This window comes from Hypanus sabinus, chromosome 15 (assembly GCF_030144855.1).
Source record: "Hypanus sabinus isolate sHypSab1 chromosome 15, sHypSab1.hap1, whole genome shotgun sequence".
Taxonomy (NCBI): domain Eukaryota; kingdom Metazoa; phylum Chordata; class Chondrichthyes; order Myliobatiformes; family Dasyatidae; genus Hypanus; species Hypanus sabinus.
Genome location: NC_082720.1, coordinates 85553415 through 85577491, shown reverse-complemented (window position 1 = coordinate 85577491; position 24077 = coordinate 85553415). Strand labels below are relative to the sequence as shown.

At 42.3% G+C, this 24077-nt stretch overlaps 2 protein-coding genes across 5 annotated transcripts in view; one reads left to right on the top strand and one right to left on the bottom strand.

Annotated features, from left to right (window-relative positions):
* The window catches only part of LOC132405654 (protein transport protein Sec24A-like), a 71674-nt gene extending 49641 nt beyond the window's left edge, over positions 1-22033 (bottom strand). The window contains exons 1-2 of one of the 2 annotated variants that reach the window (XM_059990648.1): positions 21961-22033; positions 12152-12745 (exon numbers count right to left, since the gene is read on the bottom strand). In XM_059990648.1, coding sequence (XP_059846631.1) covers positions 12152-12725 — 574 coding nt within the window. In that variant the 5' untranslated portion in view covers positions 12726-12745; positions 21961-22033. Of the gene's footprint in view, positions 1-12151; positions 12746-21655; positions 21900-21960 lie in introns of those variants that run through there. The other variant, XM_059990647.1, reaches the window with a different exon arrangement.
* The window catches only part of sar1b (secretion associated, Ras related GTPase 1B), a 29131-nt gene continuing 26327 nt past the window's right edge, over positions 21274-24077 (top strand). Inside the window, exon 1 of one of the 3 annotated variants that reach the window (XM_059990650.1) lies at positions 21274-21392. The gene's annotated coding sequence lies outside the window, so the exon portion shown is untranslated. Of the gene's footprint in view, positions 21393-23514; positions 23671-23904; positions 23937-24077 lie in introns of those variants that run through there. The other 2 variants (XM_059990649.1, XM_059990651.1) reach the window with 2 other exon arrangements.

Sequence of the window (24077 nt, the reverse complement as noted above, 5' to 3'; positions counted from 1 at the left end):
TCACAGTTCCATGTCTCTCTAAAGATTACCATTACACCTACTAACTTTCATTAAATAGCTTGAGGAGATAATAGCAAAGCTACTTTATTGTGCAAATGTCAATAGCTTTGGTTTAAACTTATCACCAGATTATTTATCTGCAGTATTTAGTAATCACCAAGATAACACAAAGCTCATTATTTTAATTGAAAAAAATTCCTAGCAAAAGTAATTTACCTGCAGATTTCCAAGATTTCAAAGCTGACATAACCATTGGACAAATATTCACCTAATTCCAATATTGACTTACAGTAACTACAAAGGTCCTTTCAGTTGGTGCATGATTGCCCACTCCCAATCTCTTATTAGCAAGTACTTCCCAAACAAAAAAAAACATGTGAACATTAAAGAAAACTTTGATAGACAAACATAACATTATCTAATCACCACATTCATGTATTGAAGAGTTATTTTTGCTTTTAAATGTATCTATTCTTTGTGGATTTCCCAGAGTTTTCCAGGAGGAGGTGCCAAGCTGCCATATTTCAACTACTCCAATTCTTCCACATCAAGGTGTATCCCAATGCTGCCTGGAAAGGGTCAGATGCTTAGATGCATCAACATCAAAACAAAGGCACTACATTTCTTATTCGGGATGGTGTGAGAATGGCAGGGAGGCCTGCAGGTGATGCTGTTCCTACACACTCAAGACTCTTCTTCCTTCATAAGGCAGAAGGATGTTCTAGTGTAAGCATTAGGCAAGTTCAGTGTAGCCAGTGTATTCAAGTTAGGAAAGTAAATATAGTACCCTTTCCACATGGTGGTAAAAAAATATACTGAACGGTGCATCAGTGGAGGAAGTAACTGCTCAGGACTGCTTTGATTTTAGATAATATGGAGCTCAAGCATCACTGGTGCTGCAGTCATTCAGGAGATGTAGTGGAGCATTTCTAACTTGTACATGGCCATCAGTAGAAAAGCTGCAAGATGCAAGTAGAAAAGGGTCAAAAATGTCTTGAGAGTCAAGAGTGGCTGCGGAACATTCTCAACATTCACATTCGCACCAATGACATAGGTGGAACGAGGGAAAAGGTTCAATACAATGACAAACAAGAGAAAGTCTGCAGATGCTGGGAAACCAAGCAACACGCACAAAATGCTGGAGCAACTCAGAAGACCAGGCAACATCTATGGAAAAAATTACAGTCGACTTTTCGGGCTGAGACCCTTCATCAGGAATGCAGACAGGTCCTGCTGAAGGGTCCCGGCCTGAAACTTGGACTGTACTCTTTTCCATACTCCAGTATTTTGTATCTAATGCAGTGAATTTAGCAAAGAGTTTGAAAAGCAGGACCTCAAAAGGTAATAAAGATTCAAGATGACTTAATATCATTTCCTGTACACAAGTGTAAGGAGGTTAGGAATAAGAAAAAAGAACAAATGAATGTGTGGCTAAGAAACTGGTGCATGGGTAGGATTTCAGGTTCTTGGATCATTGGATTATTTTCAGAACACAAGAGGGACAGTTAACACCATAACTGAAGGGAAACAAATAACAACTAGATTTCCTAATGCTATTTGGGAGGGATTAAATTAGTCTGGTAGGGATAGGAAACAAAGTACCAGGTGAGAAAGTGGAGAAATTGGAAGGAAGTAGATGTCATAACCAATAAGAACAGTACAGAATGGGATGAACGGGTTGAAGTGTGTGTATTTTAACATTAGAATATCATGGGAGAGGGGGTGGGGAGGAGGAGAGGGAGGGAGGAGGAGAGAGGAGGTGGACGGACGGATACACACACAGAGACAAGAATGGATGCTTAATGTTCCAAAGCTTCAGTGTTTTAGAAAAATATAGAGAAGGTGGTAAGAGATGGAAGGGGTGGGGGTGGAGGGAGTTGTACTTTAAATTAGGGATAATATCACTGCTGCACTCGGGATATAATAGAGGCTTCATCTACTGAGTGTACATGGGTAAAACTCAGAAGTAAGAAAGGTGCAATCACTTCGATGGAATTATATGACAACCCCCACCACCTACTTTCCCAAGTTAGGGAAAGGCTTAAAGACAGCAAGATTATTGCAGGTGGTAGCTGTCTTCAACTTTCCTTAGTTAGACCATGATCTCCTTACTGCATGAGATTTAGACAAGGCAGACTTTGTTAAGTGCATCTAGGAAGATTTCTTAAATCAATATGTAAGTAGTCCAACAAGAGGACGGGTCATATTAGATGTGGTGTTGGGTCATGAACCTGGTCAGGTGACTGGCCTATCAATGGATGACCAGCCTTATCAATGGATGAACAGTTAAGGAATAGTAATAACTAAACTTATCACAGGAGATCATTACCTTCCTTTTAAGGGCAATTAAGATGGACAAGAAGATATAACTGACAGCAACATCATTTTCTTGAAAAATGGAACAAATGGGATATTTTCATTCCTCCTCCCATAGAAATATGTTGCATTACAGGATGGGTAATGGCTTCCAGAGTCTTCTGACATAAATCAACACCCAATCAAACGGTTTTGAACTGCTTGATTAGAAATAGCAATCACGGAGAATAAAACACAGGGGGCCCGTTTTTCAAACATTCTCTTTCTGACACCTCGCTGTTACGAAAGACCTACATTAGTTACCTGTTTTCGCTAACAGAAGAGTGTTCCACTTTTACGAAAAAAGGCAGCTCAGCTGAGGAGCAGGCTCCTCCCCCAGAAAAGCATTCTAGCCGCCATGCTTAAACACGTGCCTGTGAGCTCTGTGCTTTATTTCGATTTATTTTTTGCATCCATTAGCAAGATAACTTCTAAGGGATCAGAAAAGCCTAAAAGAGCTCGTAAGGGTATTACACAGCGTAAACCAGGACATAATTAAGCTTTTCGATCATGTTGAATGAAGTAAGGACATTGTCCGCGCATTGAACTTGCCTGCATCCACCATTTGCAGCACTTACACGCAGAGAGAAAATATCTTGAAAGCTGCCGATGGTTTGTTCGGCTCATAGCAAAGTGGTCTCTTTTAGCTGGCATCCAATAATGGATAAAATTGAAAGTCTATTGCTTGAGTGGATTGATGTGTGTACAAAGCACGGTTTTCCGTTAAGTTATCTTATACTTAAGGAGAAATCAGTCAGTCTTTTTAATAAGCTGGAACAGAAAGCACTGGACGGTGGAGATGAAAGTGTTGCAAAGGAGGAATTTAAAGGTGGTCATACGTGGTTTGATCGGTTTCCAAGGCGAGGGCAGCTTCATAGTTTAACGTTTACTGGAGAGGGTGCTTCGGCTGATACTAAAGCTGCCGAAAAGTTCCTAGCAGAACTGAAGAAAATAGTTCCAGAAGGTGGTTATTTATATAAGCAAGTGTTTAACTGTGACGAAACTGCAATTTATTGGAAAAAATTGCCGAGTAAGACATTTATTGCGATAGAAGAAACTGACGGATAGAGAGCTAATACACTTGCAAGAGAAAAGGATAACAATTGAAACCGAACGCAGTAGCCAACGGCCTGAAAGTGAAGTCATCCAGGAACTGAACATGAAGCAATTGTGTGAGATTTTCACTGCGACTGACAACGCTGCAATGATTGCAGAAAAGTATGACTTTAATTTTGAAAGGGTATGTAGGTTTAGGGCATATTTGCAGGATGGTTTGAGTGTTTACAAAGAACTGTATGATAGAAAAATGCACAAGGCTAAGCAATTAAGCATACTGTTGTTTTTCAAGCCTTCCACATCAGCCACAGCAGACAACAAACCACGACCTTCGACAACGAGGCAGGAAGACATAGAAGACATTACTGACCTGCCTGCCCTGATGGAAACAGACGATGATGAGATGACACCCCAGTCTCCTCTACCACCCACCACCCCAACCTCCGACGGCTCAGCCTAACACACCATAATGAGTGTGTTCGCTGTCTTCCCGATTCCGGTAAGTGAAACTACACTGTATATAAACACAAGGAAATTTGCAGATGCTGAAAATTCAAGCAACACACACAAAATGCTGGTGGAACGCAGCAGGCCAAGCAGCATCTATAGGAAGAAGCATTGTCTTTGTCCTGACAAAGGGTCTCGGCTCAAAACGTCGACAGTGCTTCTTCTATAGATGCTGCCTGGCCTGCTGCGTTCCACCAGCATTGCGTGTGTGTTGCTACACTGTACGTACATTATTTCTACTTTATATAGGTTGTGTATTTTTATATGTTATTTGGTATGATTTAGCAGCTTCATAGCTTAAAGTAGTGGTCACCAACCTTTTTAAGCCCAAGATCCCCTACCTTGGCCTTAGTGAAAGGCGAGATTGACCCGGGATCGATTAGTTACACGCAAGCGCACTGGGGCAGAAACGACCGGAAGTAAAACCCCGCAACCCGAAAGTAGAAATAATGCATAAACACCAGGAGTACCCACCGTTTTTTTGCACCACGGACCGGTTTAATATTGACAATATTCTTGCGGACCAGCCGACAAAGGGGGGGGGGGGGGTGTGTTAAACACGATGGGAATACAGTGATACTCGAAGCAGGTTCCTTATGTCCAGTCTATTCCACAATTTAGTTTTCGTGGCTCTCGGCACTTAGCTGCTGTCCCGCACTGCTCATGTTTTTTCCGCAGAAAAAACTCAGCGGGTTCGTCTTTAAGTACAGGGTGCTTGGACTCAGGGTACCGAAGTAGCTTTGAGGGCTTCATTGCCTCATTAGACAGCCTCCGAGCCCGAACTCCAACCTCTGCCCGCCTGCTGCCAAGTGCGGTAGGTCGTGGGTGGGATGAGAGGACAAGGTCAGGGCAGGAGATCCCCGTGCCAGGGCTGCGGCAGTCGCAGTCCGGAGAGAGTGTCCGACCAAGCGAGGAATGCAACAGGCCCACGCCCGTCCCCCCTTGTAGGATCTATCAGCCGACTAAAGTTTGGCTCAATGGATGACTTTCAGTAGATCGCAGCAAGGTAGCTGCTCTGCTACTTACGAAACCTTGAGCCCAAATTAGGTTGTCTGCGAATATTTTAGCACCAGGTTCCCCACAAACATTCGGTGTGGTAAACAGGTTTAGAGGCGGCGCCCATCTGTCTGCACTCCGAGCCAGTAGCATTGGCACTTCCCACTGGCCGCGCTCCAGGCCAGTAGCATCAGCGGTTCTTGCTGGCCGCACGAGACGAAGACTGGCGCGAGGGTATCACTGAGGTGACTGATGACCTCGCGTGGGTTCAAGTTCAACAGTGGCCTTGACAGGGAATGAGGAAAGGTGCAACTGACTCATATTGTTTCCTCGCGGCCCGCTGGTTGGGGACCACTGAAGTACACTATGTCGTGCAGGGGAGCTATGCGCATGTGCACTGGGCAAAAAGAACAGAACTAAAACCCCACACCCGGAAACAATCTCTCAACAGTATTTGTGCATTTATTTTTCATTTGTTTTGGGATCTACTGGGAAAGTCTCAAAGATTGACCAGTCCATTGTGATCGGCGAGTTGGCGACCACTGGCTTAAAGGTTACTGGAGAGAGTACTTCTGCTACGCAGTGAGATTTTCGCAACGCTAGACAGTGCTGCAATGATTGCAGAAAAATATTTCTACTTTATAGAGGCAGTGTATTTATCATATCATTCCTGATTTTACTATATGTTACTGTTATTTTAGGTTTTGTGTGTTATTTGGCATTATTTTGTAGGTTTTTTTTGGGTCTGGGAACGCTCACAAATTTTTCCCATATAAATAAACATTTCGGCTTATGAACCGTTTCATAGGAACTCTCTACCTTCAGATAGCAGGGGTAACTTGTATACATCAACTCAGGATCAGTAGGGTTATGCTGAATTAGCAACAGCATCATGTGACAGAAGCACTGTCAACATTAAGAATAACACACAAAATGCTGGTCAGGCAGCATCTATGAAAATGAATAAACAGCTGATGATTTGGGTCAAGGGGAAGAAGGATAGATAAAAGGGGATAGGTGAAGCCAGATGGGTAGGAAAGGTAGAGGACAGGAGAGGGAATGATTTCATATATTGGAAGGACAATTGATGCTCATGCCATCAGGTTGGAGACTACCCAGATTGACTACAAGGTGTTGCTCCTCCACCTCATCATGGCACAACAGGAGACCATGGACTGAGATCTCAGAACAGGAATGGGGATCAGAATCATAATGTCTGGCCACCCAGAAGTTGTGCTTTAGGCAGATGGAGCAGAGGTGCTCAAAGAAGTGGCCCTCCACTTTATGATGGGTCTTACCAAACTTGAGAAGGGCACATCAAGAGCACCGTACACAACAGACAATCCCAGCAGATTTGCTAGTGAAGTGTTCCCTCACCTGGAAGGACTGCTTGGGGCCTGAGCGGAGAACATCTCTGATGTTCTGGAAAGGAAAGCTGCATCCTGAGAATAGATGCAGCGGAGATGAAGGAACTGAGAAAAGAGAACAGCATCTTTACAGGAGACAGGGTGGGAAGAGGTATAGTCAATATAACTGTGGGAATCAATAGACTTAATAAAAGATGTCAGTCCATACTTTGTCTCCAGAAATGGAGACAGAGAGAAAGGGGAGGAAGGCCAGGAAAATCCACATTGTGATAGGAGAAATCAAACTCCCAAATACAAATGAAACTAACAAATGTGCAGTTGAAAGCAAACATCTAAAATGCATAATTAAGACAATCCAAACTAATTTCTGTAACTAAAATTCAGCAAATTAACAAGATAGTAACTTTCAGGCAGATATTAAACTACATTAAAAGCCTAACAGACAGATTCAGTGCAAGTCTCAACCCAACTGATCTTGAACTGCAATAAACAGTGAAGTGTCAAAACTTGCAGTAAAAATTAAATAAGTATTATTAGCCTGTATATAAGATATAAGCAAATTTTAAGCACTATTTTGTGTCTTTAGCGGAAACAAATTTCAATCTCTAACAAGCTACCTATCAAAATATGCATGTTCTGAGTATGAACATCCATGAATTGATATTGCTACGCAAGTTATGAAATAAGTGAAGGATCAGGAACTCTTGTCAATATTCATAAATATCTAGATGTGCATTAAGAAACTTGTCTGGAGAACCCATATTTACTGCCTTTGCCCCAAATGGCATCTCAATTGAACTGTGTAACTAAGGAACATTAACCTGAATCATAAAAGTAAGACATCTGCATAATCCTGCTCCCCTAAATCAATGTGCCCTAATATAGAAATGTTTTTGTTGGACTTTTAGATTTGACCACAGAAGATCAATTTACTTCTCTCTCCTTGAGCAACTCTTGTTCCATCCACTGGTAGCCTATCCATTAATTCAATCATCTCTATCAAATACTCTCGTAGGCCTGTGAGCTCTTCCAGATTCCAATTACATGCTGAGTGGAAGTGTTTTTTCCATATTTCACTCTTAATTCTGTTTGTCATGATTTTATACTTTTACTTCAAATTTTTGACACCTCCAATGAAAACAGCTTTCTATTATCCATCTTCTCCAGACCATTCACTGTTTTTTATATACTACTAAATCTCTGCTCCGCCTTCTCCCCTCAAGAAAACAGTTCCAGCCTCTCCAAACTACCCTTGCAACAGTAGGGCCTCACTCAGGAACCATTCTCTCATATTCTTCCTACAAATGTAATGAGATAAGATTGGACTAGTGTTTTATAAAGATTCAGCATACTTATCTGCATTGTTACATACCCATGTAAGCTTAATAAACATAGCCCCATCTTTCATTTAGGGACAATACAGTTTTCTACATTTAACTGAATTCTGTGGCTTTAGGCATTTGATTTCTGACTGTGCGTCAGTGATCCATAGTAATATTAGCTCAGCTTGTTGTTCCCCTGCCCTTAATTCTCCTAAGTGGAGGTCATGCCCACCCTGACTGCCTGGCATATCTTTCTGTTCTGCGTTTTGCAATTTCAACATCTTTTTATTCATGCTCTCTGTCAAAATGCTCCTATTCATTAATTAACCAGGTAACTTTGTATATACAGTTGCAAGAAAAAGTTTGCAATTACCTGGTTTTCTGCATTAATTACACATAAAATGTGGTCTGATCTTCAACTAAGTGACAAAAATAGACAATCTGTCTAAACTAGTAACATAAAAACAAAAGTACTCCTTCTGGTCCATACTGAGTACACCATTTAAGCAATCAAAGTCTAGGTTCAAAAATGTTTGTGAATCTCTAGGGTAATGCCTTCTACAAAAGCTATTTGGAGTCAGGTGCTCCAATCAATGAGACCAGTTCGGAGGTGTGGCTCTGCTCTATTTAAAAAAAAAGATACACAAAGTCAGGTTACTGACAGGGCCTGCTCTCCAGAAAGATCTGTTTATGTGCACACTTTCAGAGGACCTTAGAAGAATTGCAGGGAAGCATGAAGCTAGAAAAGGCTACAAAAGCATTTCTAAAGATCGGAGTGTTCATAAGTCCACAGTAAGAGAAACTGTCTACAAATGGAGGAAACTCAGTACTGCTGCCACTCTCCCCAAGTATGGACATCCTGAAAAGATCAGACAAAGAGCACAATGTGCAATACTGAAGTGAAAAAGAATCCAAGGGTTACAGCAAAAGACCTGCAGAAATCTCTAGAACTTGCTAAAGTCTCTGTTCATGAGTCCACTATAAGAAAACAGTGTTCATGGAAGGACACCACTGTTGTCCAAAAAAGATATTGCTGCACATCTCAAGTTTGCAAAAGATGGTCCAACAATGCTTCTGAGACAACATTCTGAGGAAAGATGAGACAAAAGTTGAACTTTTTGTCAGAAATGCACACCACTATTTGGAGGGAAAAAGGGTACTGCACATCAACAACAAAACCTCATCCCCACTGTGAAGCACGGTGGAAGGAGCATTATGGTTTGGGGCTGCTTTGCCACCTCAGGTCCTGGACAGCTTGAAATCGTTGCGGGGGCAATGAATTCAAAATTGTATCAAGGTATTTTACAGGCAAATATGAGGGCAGCAGTTTGCCATTAGAAGTTGAATGATGCAACACGACAATGATCCACAACACAAGAGTGAATCAACGACAGAATGGTTTAAAAAGAAGAAAATTTGTGTTTTGGAATGGCCAAGTCAGAGTCCAGACCTTAACCCAATTGAGATGCTGTGGCATAACCTGAAGAGGGCTGCTCAGGCAAGTTACCCCAGAAATGTTGATGAACCGAAACAGTTCTGTGTAGAGGGATAGACTAAAATTGTGCAAGTCTGATCAGCAGCTACAGGAAACACCTGACAGGGGTTATTTCTGCTAAAGGAGGTTCTACCAGTTATTAAATACAAGGGTTCACATATTTTTTTCCAGCCTAGACTGTGAACAATTAACAATAAAGTCATGAAAAGTACAACTGTTCGTGTGTTATTAGTTTAGGCAGATTGTGTTTGTCTATTACTGTGACTTAGTTGAAGATTATACCTTATATTATGAGTAAGTAATGCAAAAAACCAGGTAATCGCAAAGAGTTCACAAACTTCTTCTTGCAACTATAGCTCATCACCAATAGACAATAGGAGCAGGAGCAGGCCATTTGGCCCTTTGAGCCAGCATCACCATTCAATGTGATCTTGGCTGATCATCCACAATCAGTACCCCGTTCCTGCCTTCTCCCCATATCCCGACTCCGCTATCTTTAAGAGCTCTATCTGTGTAGTCATCCAGAGTCTTCAGAGTCATCCTGCATTTAAACCCGCAGCCATCCCCTTCTCCAGTCCTAGTTCAGTGTGTCATTTCTCTTCTTCACTGTTCTGATGAGGGGGTCTTCACATTCCCACAGAGTATTTTCAACATTTCCTGTTTTTAGTTTCACATTTCACACAAAGTTAGAAATTGTGTTAGCACCTCCAAGTCTAGATATTAACTGGGAAGGGGGATGGATACATTCTTAGAAAATGATGACTTAGTTTTTCTGTCATGTGCATGACAGAGCCACGTCATCTGCATGTACATCAAGAAATGCAAGTTGATGAAAAAAATTTTTGGGTAGACTTATCTATCTTTCTCCTTCTGCAAACTTCCATGGCAATGAATTTTACTTGGAAGTAATACCTGAAGGTTTTGTGCAGCGATTTGCAAATTCCAAGGGTAAATTTTTTTTCACACAAATGGTTGCAACAGGGAATCGAGAAGCACTGACTATACATAAAACAATCCAAATTATTAAACCACAAGGATATTCTTATTCAGTTTACTATTCATTCATTGAAAGAAACATTATGAAAAGTTAAAAAACCTTCCCAGCCCCTTCCATTAGAACACTGGCATGATTGCCTGGTGACAATCACAGGTGGTTGACAATCATCCCCAACATCAGTAAGCTTTCATTCCCATTGGTCATAGGAACACAGATGCCACAATCATTCACTTTCTACTGGGAAGCAAGTCCGTGAGCAGTGCAGCACAATACCATTTTGTGACAATGTTACAAGCTACATAGTTCAGGAAGCAGCTGGTCAGCACTTTGTACTGTTTCAATTCCTTTACATTTTTGCTTTAAACTGAATACTTCAAAAGGGAAGTTGCTTTTCATTACAGTGGATTCCAGTTAATTGGGACACTTCAGGACCAGTAGATTTTGGCACAATTAAGCAGCTGCCCCAAATAGCCAAAGTTTCATGGAGATATTTAAAAAGGTATAAAAAAAAACCAACTACCATTTAACTGAGTAACAAATCATGTATTGAAATGAAATACAGAACAAATTAGAACAGTGCCAATGCTACTGGTTGTTGCCCATCATACTTGACAATGATAGGTCACCTGTGCAGAGAGTTTTAAAGTGGAAAAGCCGATGCTTTGGGGCAGTTACACTCTCTCAACCTCAGAAGTCGGGGTCCAATGGTACAAGTCGTCCTCATCACTGGGGTCTTCCTTGCTTGCAGTGGACGACCATGACTTATATCCCTTGTCGTGCTCTTCACTCTCTGTGCAGCGTTGCACTCCTGGCCATTGGATCTCACCGTAGATTTCATCCCAGTCTGCCTGAGCTAACCTTGCATGGGAGGACAGGCATGTCCCTATCTCACAGGGGTACGAGACCCACCAGCAACCCTCACCTAGTTTAGCCCGCCTGTCAAAGCGGTGTACCGGGGTGTGGCCACTGTTGCATGTAAACAGCTACTTGGAGCCACAGCTGAGAGTGCCCAGTGATATACAAAGGTAATATTCAGAATGATAGTCAACACCTTCAAATTCTTCATAGTTCCTAACTTGTTGAAGTAATGAAATGGTTTCATTTTCACTCCTGGCTATTTCTGGCATGAATGCTTGAAAACACAGTGAGCAAAATAGTTTGGAAATGTTTCACTGCTTATTTCTAACAAACTATCGTTGACAAAAGTAACCGCTTTTTAAAACTCAAAAACACACCTCTGACTCTACTTAAAAATGGTTAGCTCTAACGGCCACACAAGTGTATGTGGCTGACGATAGTTAGAAACTACTCAGCAATAGTCTGCTGTCCCAATTTAAGTGGCATAGTGTATTAAATCAGCAAAGGAAGTCCCTGCTATTTCCTCAATTTTTGTTCTTTAAGAGTTGTCCCAAATAAGCGGCTGCATCAATTAACCGGAATCTGTCATACATACTCTGAATTTCTTAAGTAATCTTCAAAAGATGAAACAACCCCATTTCATAAAGTCATGGAAAAAGTTAATTATTTCTTGAATTTGGGAAAGCTTGAGAGTATGACCGTATACCGTATTGAGATCATTTGTAAAGACATCAGTGTTGTTTAAACCAAAATGATCTGCTCTCTCCAAAAGCAGTGCCAGCAAATTATGTAAAATCCTCTGATTAGCAACATGTACTGTACTCAGTAAAAACACAGCATTATTGTTATTACAGGATTGATCCCCCAACTTCACTTTGGAGAAATTCCATACATCTATCAAATGTTAATGCTTGGATATGCAACGCAATCAAAGGAAAATAAGGTGAAGCAGGCAGTCAGCCCCACAAGCCTGTCCCACCATTCAATTTGGTAATGCTTCATCCAAATCCAGCTTCAACAACTCCTGCCAGGAATAACACTGTACTTTAATCCTAAAGCAAAATTACAGTTTTTTGGAAGATAAGGGCATCTCCACGACTGAAAGGAAGAACAAAATCCCTCAGCACTCCTTTTTTTAAAATCCCTAGCCACACCATCGATATTTCACGTGGAAAACAACGCATAAATTTTATCTTACCTTGGTTTGCATAATTCTGAGTTAGAGGCCTTCCAGACATATTACCATACTGATAGGGTATTGCTGGCTTTGGACCTGCCATTCCATAGGAGGCAGAGGTGGCCACTGGAGGCATATGCCCCTGACTAATTCCTTCAGTTGAAACAATGTGATTTTTTTGTATCCCTGCTGGAGGGTGGCTAACAGGGTGGGATTGTTGTGGAGGACCAAACTGCCAGTTTGATTGTGGAAGGGGTGAGGCTCTAGGTGGAACAGCATTGGCAGGTGGTGGTGCAAATGAACTTTGAGAAGACAGTGGCATTCTTGAGTAAGATCCTGGATATTCAGCCATAGAAGCACTCTGTACACCAGCAGAGCTCCCCTTCTGTAAGATGTTAGCATTTAGTGAAGGTCTGCTGACAGTCTGTCCCACACTTTGAATATTACCAACAGGCTGAAGATTTTGTTGATATTCATATTTATATTGTTCAACAGGGACCTGTGGAAAGTTCTTTGCTGGCAATTGTTGCATATGTGGTGGTTGAGGAACCACATTATACCCTTGCTCAGAGGGAACGGAAGAATTTTGACTCATCAATTGATTTGGACCAGGACCTGAGGGAAAAAAAAAACAAAGAAATATTAGAACACCATTCTACTATTTACAAAACAGACCTAGCTGTACTTAACCTACAAGGGAAATTGCTTCTGGAACCTTGCTTGTCTCAGAAAAGTTTGAAATTGTTAAGATACAAGAGGTAAAAGATTTTAGCTTAATTGCAGCTTAGCAGAAAATCACAACTAAATGCTTTTGCAAAGTGGCACAAGTTAAAACAGCAACTTTATAGGTTCAATTCACAAAATTATTAAATTTCTTAAATAATGAACACTATATATTGCCAACTACATCTCATAAAATTCAAAGTACATATTTCTACCAGGGCTATTATTTAAGCATACTCCAATAAAAGTTTACTCTCTGAAATCTGCAGAAAGGACAGCTCTTATTAGAAACACCAAAAAATGTGGTTAATAGCCAATAAGATGAATACAGTTTTTATCTTTTAGTGAAAACACTGACTTTTATGGCATAAACAAGACTATATCACATTGAAGCCAGAACAACAATAATTCTTTCAAGATTTGGATGTATTTAAATTATAACAAATAGCTTTCATATCCATTTATAATTCTGGTTTTCTAATTAATGAATGACTGTGATATAAGTTCCAGTTTGAAATAAACAGAATATGGTGTGGAGTGAGAAATCCGATGCTAGAACTTGACATGGCTTCCCTTGATTGCCTTTTATTCCAAAACGTGTCTCCAAGTTGAAGATTTTGAATAGCACAAACTGTATTAAAAATTTGTTGAACATCAAGTGATGAAGTACCATCTCTAAAGGTAACCTGTATGAGACATTTAAAAATCTGATACTTATGACACAAGATGTAAAGCACCAACTTCTTGAAAACTTATTTGGAAAGGTTGATCAAATTAACCCAGTTCAAATGTCTAATCAGTTAACATACTATTCTAATCAACAATCTGCACAGCAAGTGTCATATTTAACCAGGCCGCTAGTAAATCAGTAACTGTCAAAAAGCAATTATCTTAACCTTTCACCAATTTTATCTCTACAAAGAGACAAGTTCCTTTTAATATCATTCAAAAGAACATCAGTTTGTCACTTGCCCTCTACAAAGTGCTATTTACTTACTACAAGAACAAACAGTACAACTCATCTCATGCCAGTGTAGTACATTTCTGGGGTATGAGGGGTTAAATAACAATCAAAAGGTAACAACTTTTGTCAATTTTCCCTTCCCAATGTCACAGCAAAACTGCACACTATGGGCCAAAGTGTGGGTTTTCCATTGTAGACACAACTAAACCAATGAAGAAATTTATTTACAATAAGTTTATTTACAAAAACTTTTCACCCGAGCAATCAATCGTGCATTTGATTGTAACAAAGAGAAAAATAAAACTTCATTATCCCAGGAAAAGACAGGGCTTTTCCACAAGTGAAGCTGAGACAATAATTACCATTTTTTAAACTGTGCTGTGTTCTTATTAACACCAAGAGGTGATGCACTGAAGATTCAATGTTTATTTAAAGCATATTAAAAATACAGTTAAATTGATGTCCATAAGCTTAGCCTGGCTTTTCTGCAATATTTATGCAGGAAAGAAACTTACTTTAAAAATTAAATTTTGACATCATGACAAAAGCAAGCAAAATTTCAATCTTATCCCACCCAGGAACTGGAGCTTGCACCTCAATCAACACAGACAAAGTGGGCAAAAGAACATTCACCAAAAGACAAAATGGTATGAGTTTTAGAGTGATAGTTTTTTTCTATAATCTGAAAGTATTAAAAAAAATACTGAAATGCTTACTGTAATACAGAAGGGCAGTCACTGGCTAGTGGTACGATATCATCAAAACTGTTTGGTCATGGTACAGAAACCTTTGGGTTTTGAAGTTTTCATTTTAGTTTTGAGAGTTCTAATACTTCCTGTTCACTCTGTAAACAAGGTTACCATTTATTGCAAGCCCAATTCAAAATACCACATAGGGAGAATGTCTGAAGTAAAAACAGATTAATTCTGAAGATATTCAGCAACTCAGGGAGCATCAGTAGAAAAGAGTAAAGTTAATGTTTTACACCAATGACCTTTCATCTCTAAACTATCCAGCCATTTTCGATGACACATCATCAGATCAAAGTCTGAGAGGTTGATGATGGAACATATCAATTCCTGCCTGAGAAGCAACTTGGATCCACTCCATTACAGCAGATGCTATTTCATTGACTCTTCACTCAATCCTGGAACATCTGGACAGCAAAGACACATACATAAGGATGCTCTAATTGACTACAGCTCAGCATTCAATACCATCATCCCCTTAAAACTAATCAATAAGCTTCAAGACCTTGGCCTCAATACATCCTTCTGCAATTGGATTCTCGATTTCCTCACTTGCAGACCCCTATCATTTTTGATTGGCAACAACATCTCCTCTGCAATTTCCATCAGTACAGGTACACCACAAGGCTGTGCACTTAGCCCCTTGCTCTACTCACTTTACACTTATGACTGTGTGGCTAACACAGCTCCAAAGCCATATTTAAGTTTGCCAACAATTGTTGGCCGAATCAAAGGTGGTGACAAATCAGCACACAGGAGGCAGACTGAAAATCTGGCAGAGTGGTGCCACAACAACCTCTTACTCAATGTCAGCAAGACCAAAGAGCTGATTATTGACCTCAGGAGGAAACTGTTGATCTGTGAGCCAGTTCTCTTTGAGGAAATCAGGAAGGAGAGGGTCCGCAACGTTAAATTCCTCGGCGTTATCATCTCAGAGGATCTGTCCTGGGCACCTGTGGACTCACTTTCAAGGACTCTTCATCTCATGCTCTCGATATGTATTGCTTATTTATTACCTTTAGCATTTGCCCAGTTTGTTGTCTGTAGATACTGGTTGTGTGTCCATCCTGTTGGGTGAGCTGTTTCATTGATTCTATTATGGTTCTTGGATTTACTCAGCATGCCCACAAGAAAATGAATCTCAGGGATTTATATAGTGGCAGGTATGCACTTTGATAATAAAGTTACTTTGAACTGTTTTCGCCAGCACAGATGCATATAATCTGCTGTACAAGGTCAGCAGTTTGTGTTTTAATCTAAGGGAAATATTTTCTTCCAAATTACAATGAGAGCAAACAGGACACTAGAAATGGCCTCACTCCCATCACTATTACAAGCAATACACACAAAATACTGGAGGAACTAAGCAGGCCAGATAGCATCTATGGAAGTGTACAGTCAATGCTTCTGGCTGAGGCCCTTTATCTGGACTGAAGCATTTCCTTTCCTTAGATGCTGCCTGGCTTGCTGAGTTCTGCCAGCATTTTGTGTATGCTGCTTTGATTTTCTTGCTTGTGATTGGATCACTATTACCAAGACTTCTTTTCTTTGGTGTAAATGCATTATATAACAGTCAATTTGAACTGAGCACAGTACACAGCTGATAACGTTAAATATAAATCAAATAATCTATTTTTGGCCTAACATCAAAAGTTTTAATTTCCCTTTTTAAATAATTCCATGGGATTTTATCTCAACTTTCCTCAAGCAAGCTAACACTTAAGTAAATTGGAAACAGCTATTTAAAGATACTTTACTTTATTGTACACTCTAGTATCAATTGTTTGGTGACAATCATCATAGTGATATTTGATTCTGCGCTTTGTGTTCCCTGGAATACAAATCGAAGTAAATATAATAAAAATTTAAATTATAAATCATAATTAGAAAATAGAAAAGGGAAAGTAAGGTAGTGCAAGTCAGGTCCGGATATTTGGAAGGTACGGCCCAGATCCGTACAGCAGTCTTATCACAGTTGGAAAGAAGCTGTTTCCAAATCTGGCCGTATGAATCTTCAAGCTCCTGAACCTTCTCCTGGAGAGAAGAAGGACAAAAAGTGTGTTGGCTGGGTGGGTCGTGTCCTTGATTATCCTAGTAGCACTGCTCCAACAGCGTGCGGTGTAAAGTGAGTCCAAGGATGGAAGATTGGTTTGTGTGATGTGCTGGGCTACGTTCACGATCTTCTGCAGCTTCTTCCGGTCTACAGGACAACTTCCATACCAGGTTGTGATGCACCCTAGAAGAATGCTTTCTATGGTGCATCTATAAAAATTAGTGAGGGTTTTAGGGGACAGGCCAAATTTCTTCAGCTTTCTCAGGAAGTAAAGGCGCTGGTGGGCCTTCTTGGCAGTGGACTCTGCTTGGTTAGACAAGTCAGGTCATTTGTGATATTCACACCGAGGAACTTAAAGCTTTTGACCTGTCCCACCTGCACACCACCGATGTAGATGGGGTTGTGCGGTCCGCTACTCCTTCTGAAGTCAACAACCAATTCCTTCGTCTTGCTGACGTTGAGGGATAGGTTATTGTCTTCGTACCATGCCACCAGGTTTTTAATTTCCTCTCTGTACTCCGACTCATCATTACCCAAGATACGGCCTACAATTGTGGTGTCATCAGCAAACTTATATATTGAGTTCGATGGAAACTTGGCTACACAATCATGGGTGTACAGCAGGGGACTGAGTACACAGCCTTGTGGGACACCGGTGCTCAGAGTGATTGTAGAGGAGAACTTGTCCCATATTTTTACAGCCTGCGTCCTGTCTGTGAGGAAGCTGAAAATCCAGCTGCAGATCTGAATGCTAAGACCCAAGTTCGGGAGCTTAGGAATCAGTTTATTTGGAATTATGGTATTAAAGGCAGAGCTGTAGTCAATGAAAAGGAGCCTTACATATGCGTCTTTATTCTTCAGGTGTTCTAAGGAGGAATGTAGTGCCAGAGAGATGGCATCTAACATTGACCTGTTGCACCGGTAAGCAAATTGCAAAGCGTCGAGGTTGACTGGTAGGGCTATGGTTGATGAGTGCCATAACCAATCGCTCGAAGCACTTCATAGGAATTGATGTCAGAGCCACAGGTCGATAGTCATTCAGGCACGCCACCTTGCCTTTCTTTGGCACCGGGATTATCGTTGACTTCTTAAAACAAGAGGGGATCTTAGACTGAAGCAGGGAGCAGTTGAAGATATCAGTGAACACTCCAGCTAGCTCGCTTGCACAGGCCCGGAGAACCCGTCCTGGGACGCCATCTGGGTCCGTTGCCTTCCTTGGATTTATCTTCAGGTAGGCATCCTTGACTGCTGTGTAGCAGTGGTCAAGTAGATTCAGGCCTCTAGTGGAACAGTGAAACAGGTTGGTATAACTTTGGCAGCACCTTTCTGAGGTTGGCCTGGTTAAAGTCCCCGGCTGTAATGAGCAAAGCCTCTGGATACCTGGTCTCAAGTTTCTGATGTTGGCATACAGTGTATTCACAGCACACTCCACGTCCGCCTGGGGGGGATGTAGACCTCTGTCAGTATAACCAAGGTGAATTCCCGTGGCAGATAATAGGGACAACATTTCACTGACAGATGTTCCAGGTCTGGAGTGCAGGAGCTTGTCAGTGCCACTGTGTCCGAGCACCACGCAGTGTTGATCAGTAGGTAGACACCACTTCCTTTCGTCTTGCCTGAAGATGCCATGCGGTCCATCCGATGGATCGAAAATCCCTCTGGTCGGATGGCACAGTAGGGGGTGGCAGGGGAGAGCCAGGTCTCGGTGAAACAGAATACACAGCAGTTCTGCATCTCCCTGCAGTAGGTGAGATCATCCACCTTATTCTCTATGGCTTGCACATTAGCTAGTAGGATGGTGGGCAGAGGGACCCTAAAGCCCCTCCACTTCAATCTGACCAGCAGCCCAGCTCTTTTCCCATGCTTCCTCGGTAATTTGTGCATCTTTCCAGTTTTCCATCAATGCAGTGTGTTGTTGGCCGCTCTTTGATGTTGGTGAACGTGTCCCGCGGGGATTGATCGGTGGGTCATGTCGTTGGGCGCTCCACGTCGGGCCAAGTGACGGGGGTGGCTCCGCTGCCGCTTCCAACTGTCGGGGCCTGGGCTATCGATCATGTCGGGCCCCGAAGCCGGCACTTAATCCTGGAGGACAGGGCTGCCGGCTGAAACAAGACCGTGAACCGAGTCACAGGCGCGAAAGCCTCACTTCTGGCAGCTGTAGATAGCCACCAAAAGACCGGGCCTCGCTGATCGGGTCCAGGCGTGGTCCAGAGTTGAAGAAGCAACTCTGGCACGTTGATCTCCAGCTGGGTCAGTAGCTTCACCAGGGTGTTGTTGATCTCGCTAGATGTAGCAAATTGGAGGTTTAGAAGGGTTTCTTGGGTATAGGATAGTGTAGAGGGCAGTTTGCTCAGGAGAGGACGTGCAGAGTCGCCAGATACCGGCGCCATCTTAAATTACATTTGCATTAAGATATAACGAGATTTTCTGGAAACAAGTGTTGCATATTCTGGGTTGGTAATGTTTGCATGAAAGTCCTTAGGACATTTTCACAAAGTTCCATGGTGATCTACAAATAGAAGTCATGCAAATTCTTCCACCTGGAGATACAGCACAGGAAACTTATACAATTTGATATTTGCTAGGAACCAACAGGTGAGACTAAAATCAATGGAGAAACAGAGTCATGATCTTCAGACTTTTCACTAAGTTCCAACAGTAATTTCAAAAATCCCTTTCTAAAAATGTGAGTGTCTGAGGGACATACATGCGCTAATCCTAAAGATTAGTGAAACCTGTGATTTCGGATATATAGATTCTAATCCCATTGCACAGTGATGCTCTCATCATCCAAGATGATGATAAGACTGTAACTGAATGCTGTACTCTCGGTTGCTAAGTTTTGAATAACATCTTAACCTAAGGTTACACCCGCGCCTCTTGTGTAAACAGCAAATAAAATGGTAGCAAAGGAAGCCATTTAGATTGAGTGCTCATATCAGGCAAACAAAAGTAAAATACTGTATTCTTAATTCTTTACATTTATTAAAGTGCTGTCAAGCTTAAAGAATACTTTTCAACATTTAGGGAAGTCAGCATCTGATGGATGATCATTTGGACCTGGAATACTAACTTATCTTTCCACAGCTTTTCCTCCCCCAACCCCCATTTTTTAAAAATTGCATTCGAACTATCAAAGCAGGAGACAAGAGGCAGAGATGAAAAGCAACATTGATGCAATGCTAATCAGATATTTTGAGATAGAAACAAGCAAGTGTTAGCAATGAAACAGCGCAAAAGGCAACAAGTATCATTATGACGTGAAGGTTCTGAACATGCTGAAACTGGTCAATATCTTTCAGAAGAGGATTAGGTTGATAACTTTGTTCTTTCCAATGTTTGGCTGACTGTAAAATTTTGTTCACCCAAATGTGAAAGTCAAACAGTTAATTTAGATGTAATGGAGAAAGTAAAAGAGGTTTTAATGACAATGAAAACCACAAAGTGATTTAAACAAAACATTATGATAAATCAAGACAAGAGATTTTGGAAATGTAGGAAATGTTGAGGAACTCATCAGGTCAGGCAGCATCTGTGGAGAGGAATAAACAGTTGTCGTTTCAGGCCGAGAATCTTCAGCAGGATTCTGTACATGATCCATAAATATAAATAAAATAACAGAACATGCTTGAATCTAAAATTGAGAGTATATTTAGAGTTAAATTTATTATATCAAGTGCCCAGTCTGAGAAAATTTTGAAAAGCCAGCATTAACTTTTAAACAGCAGAATCTCATACTTTGGGTGAGAAGAGAAGAACAAAGCAAACTGATTCGATAAGAGTCTTTTAAGAGATTTCTGGACAGGTACATGAAGCTTAGAAAAATAGAGGGCTATGGGTAACCCTAGGTAATTACTAAGGTAAGGACATGTTTGGCACAGCCTAGTGGGCCAAAGGGTCTGTATTGAGATAGGGATAGTTATATGGACAGGAAAGGAATGGAGGGTTATGGGCTGAGTGCAGGTCGGTGGGACTAGGTGAGAGTAAGCGTTCTGCACAGACTAGAAGGGCTGAGATGGCCTGTTTCCGTGCTGTAATTGTTGTATGGTTATATTGTGATGTAGAATTTCTAAGTTTCAAACGTTCCCTTCCCAGAAGTATCCAAAAGAATTAAATATAAAAAAAATGCTGATGCTGGAAACCTTAAAAAAAATTTAGCCTGTTGAGCTTTTCCAGCATTTTTCGTTTTCTCTGCATCACAAAAATTGTTGTTCAATATAAAATCTTCTAGTCAGTAAGCACCCTCATGGCAAGTACAATATAGTGAAATAAAGAACTAGAAATAATCAGGCAAAGCAAAATGGAGTAAAGATGAAAGCAATGAACTTTCATCCTCTCCAAAGACTTCATGAACCTTCAAAAAAATTCTTCTTAGGTTCATGGAAAGTAGTCTTACTCTTCACATCTCTTCTCCAGCGTTCAAAATGGAAGTTGACTGCTTTGGAGAACTGCAGAACTTAAGAAACTGGGGCAGTTTCAAATAATGAGACAGATTGCGGCAGAGGCGTTGCAAAACAGCATAAAGCACTTGGGAACACGAACACTAACCAGTGACAGGTATCAATAACGCAGAAGATGTGTAAAGACTCTTGCCAACAACGGTTTATTTGGTGTAAGAAAAACAAGGGTAATGCTCAACGATTGCGAAAGGCTGCAAACCTACGAGGGGTAGGGAATCGGGACGTCACCGAGCTGTACTGACACGTTGACAGGACCGGCAGAAAGCTGTGGCCGAGATTGCTTGTTGGGGAGGGACGGATCGATCAAGAGAAGGTATGGGGAGGGGGAAATAAAACCAACTCAGACACTGTGGGGAGGGAGAAGGCAAACCGGTCCAAGTGCGGTGCCCGGAAGGAGTCGGCAGAGAGCTGGGCGTAAACAGAGTAACGCAGCGGGCACCGAGCAGCGATCGCGGGCCAGTAGTCGCAGGGGCGGGGGGTGCAGTCCCAGATCGCCATCGGGGACCCGGGATTAGGCCGGCAACTCGATCCTCGGGGCCTCCGGAGGCCCATGCCTTCCGCTGCTCTGCCACTCACCGTTCAGACAAGGCCGCGCGGCCCTGGCGAGGTGCGGGCTGTTGTAGCCGGCGCTCGCCCCCGACATGCCTCCACCACGCAGCGCCGGAGCTCCGGTGCGCTCTCAGGGCCCAGGCCGCGGCCGCGAAGCTCGGACTCGGCGGTGACGCTCCTTCCCGAAGGCCCCGCGCGCTCCACCCGATCGTGACGCTGTCTTCGGAAGGCCGCGCGCCGCCCGACTGTGACGCTGTTCCTCCGCTCCCTCTAACCCACCCCCCCCCCACCACCCAAAAAAAAGACGGAGGCCGCGCACGCGCACCACCCACCAGCTTCCGATCGGATCAACACCGGCTCGGATCGAAACTCCACTGCCTCCCGCCCGCGCAAGCGCAGTCAGTACACGTGGCATTTCCGGCGCAACACCCTAAAGTGTGGTGAAGGAAACGAAACACGGCACCAGATCAAATAGAGTGTACCGCTCTTGTTTACCTTGAGGACGCAGACGTTTAACCGAGCTCTTTCACTGGAATGAAGTCACACACGGATTGCGGAAGATTAGCTTTCCAATCCCAAACTCGCAAGGGAACTGCACATCCAGTTCAGCAGATCCCAGTTGTGTTTGATGATGACTACCCGATGGCACGTACCATTGCTCCCGCGTGTTACTCGGGACCAAAATGGGCAAATTGAACGAGTCACTTTATTTCATCTTATAGTAAATTGATTCAATTAAATTTTGCTAGCATTCTACTAACTGTGAACCTCGCCCTAAATTCTTAGATTTCTTAATTCATATTATTTCTAATAAACTTCCAACGGGGTCCAGGTATCGATTTTAACCGACGTTTCGGTGACAAACTCTGCGATCTTCATCAGATACTATGCTAGGCACGTCTAGTCCGGTGGTCTCCCACCTTAAAATGGAGTTCGTTCACACCGCTATGACTTTATGACTCTAAATATCCGCAGTGCTTCAAATTGGTCATATTAATGTCATAATACCGTTATAGCCAGTTTACCAAAGCTAGGTTTCGCTCTATCACCATAAAACATAGGGGCGGAAATAGTCCGTTCTGCTCCGCCACGGCACTTAGCAGAATTGGTTGACTTACATTATCAAATGTAGGATGGGTATCCCGCACAGTGATCTGCTCCCGCTTTTGACATATCTGTGATTTTATTGGTAACAGTCCCGATAAAATGCCATCAAATACAGTTAAAACTCAGGCCAGTTTGGCATATGAGCTGATATCTACCAATAATTAATTTGATTATTTGCATTTTTAAGAACAAATTTTCATTAGTGTCATTACTGCAAGGTAAAAAAAAACGTTTGGAGGTACGCGGCTATCAGTGGCAATAAGGGTTTCCCTGCCCAACTCTGCTGAAAGGATTCTTTATTGAACGGTTTTCGGAATATGCTAATATCCCTTAACGTAAAGATGCATTTTCGCAATATGCCACGGTTATGTACCTTATGTTGGCATTTGTGCTGATTTCGTATTTTTTCGTTATTCTTGCCATGGATTCCACGCTTAGGTGCTTAATAGATAATACAATACGCGTTGCCAAAACACAAAAACTATTTTTCCAAAGTATTCATGTTTCTAGACACGTTGCAGAATGCAACCCGCACAAATTTATTGTGATTAAGAAGCATTTGTTTTCATTCGAAGAAATCACATAGTTTACTGAAATCTCAGCATTGAAGCCGCCCAATAGTAGTGATTCGGATGTCTGCGGCTTTGGGTTATTGTGCTGGTATACTATCTGTGACAATATACTCTTAATCGTGCCGGGGTCTCGCCTGGGAGTAATCGCCCTGTCCCTTTCGTACTGTGCCGAGCCGAGAGCGACGTGGCATACAGTACCGGGGTGGGAATTGTTACGCGGTTGCACGGAGCGGAAGTGAAGCCGTCGCCATTGTTGTGTCGTGGCTCTGACGGCGCTGGGGTGTTTGTGAGCGGCATTAGGCGAGTTCAGACAGCCGATCATCGGACCCAGAGCCCCGGCTTCCTCCCATTGTCACTCTCCAGGTGAGTTCATTCCAGCCTCGCCTTACCTGGTGGAGTGTATGCCCTTTCCCTTCACCGCCCTCCCGAGCCGGCTTCTCCGGGCCTCCAGCGCTCCGGCATTTCGGGGCCCTTGACCCCCCCCCCCCGGCCTTTTGTGTCTGTCCTGTCCCCCCCCCCCCCCGTTCCCCGGCTTCCGTCTCTGTTCCCTGGACTTCGTACAATCAAATAAGTAGAAGGAGCGGGGAGTTTCTTTTGTGAAGAACTCCCGTTCACAATTTAATACAAAGGTTTGTAGTCGCGATTATTTTTACTCCAGATTACTCCTTCCTCATTTCGTGGAAAGTGCAGTCTCATCACAACTCTTTGCGATAATATGTCTTACGTTGTCCTTTCTGTTGTCAAAGATATGAGAAGTAAAATCTAGGTTT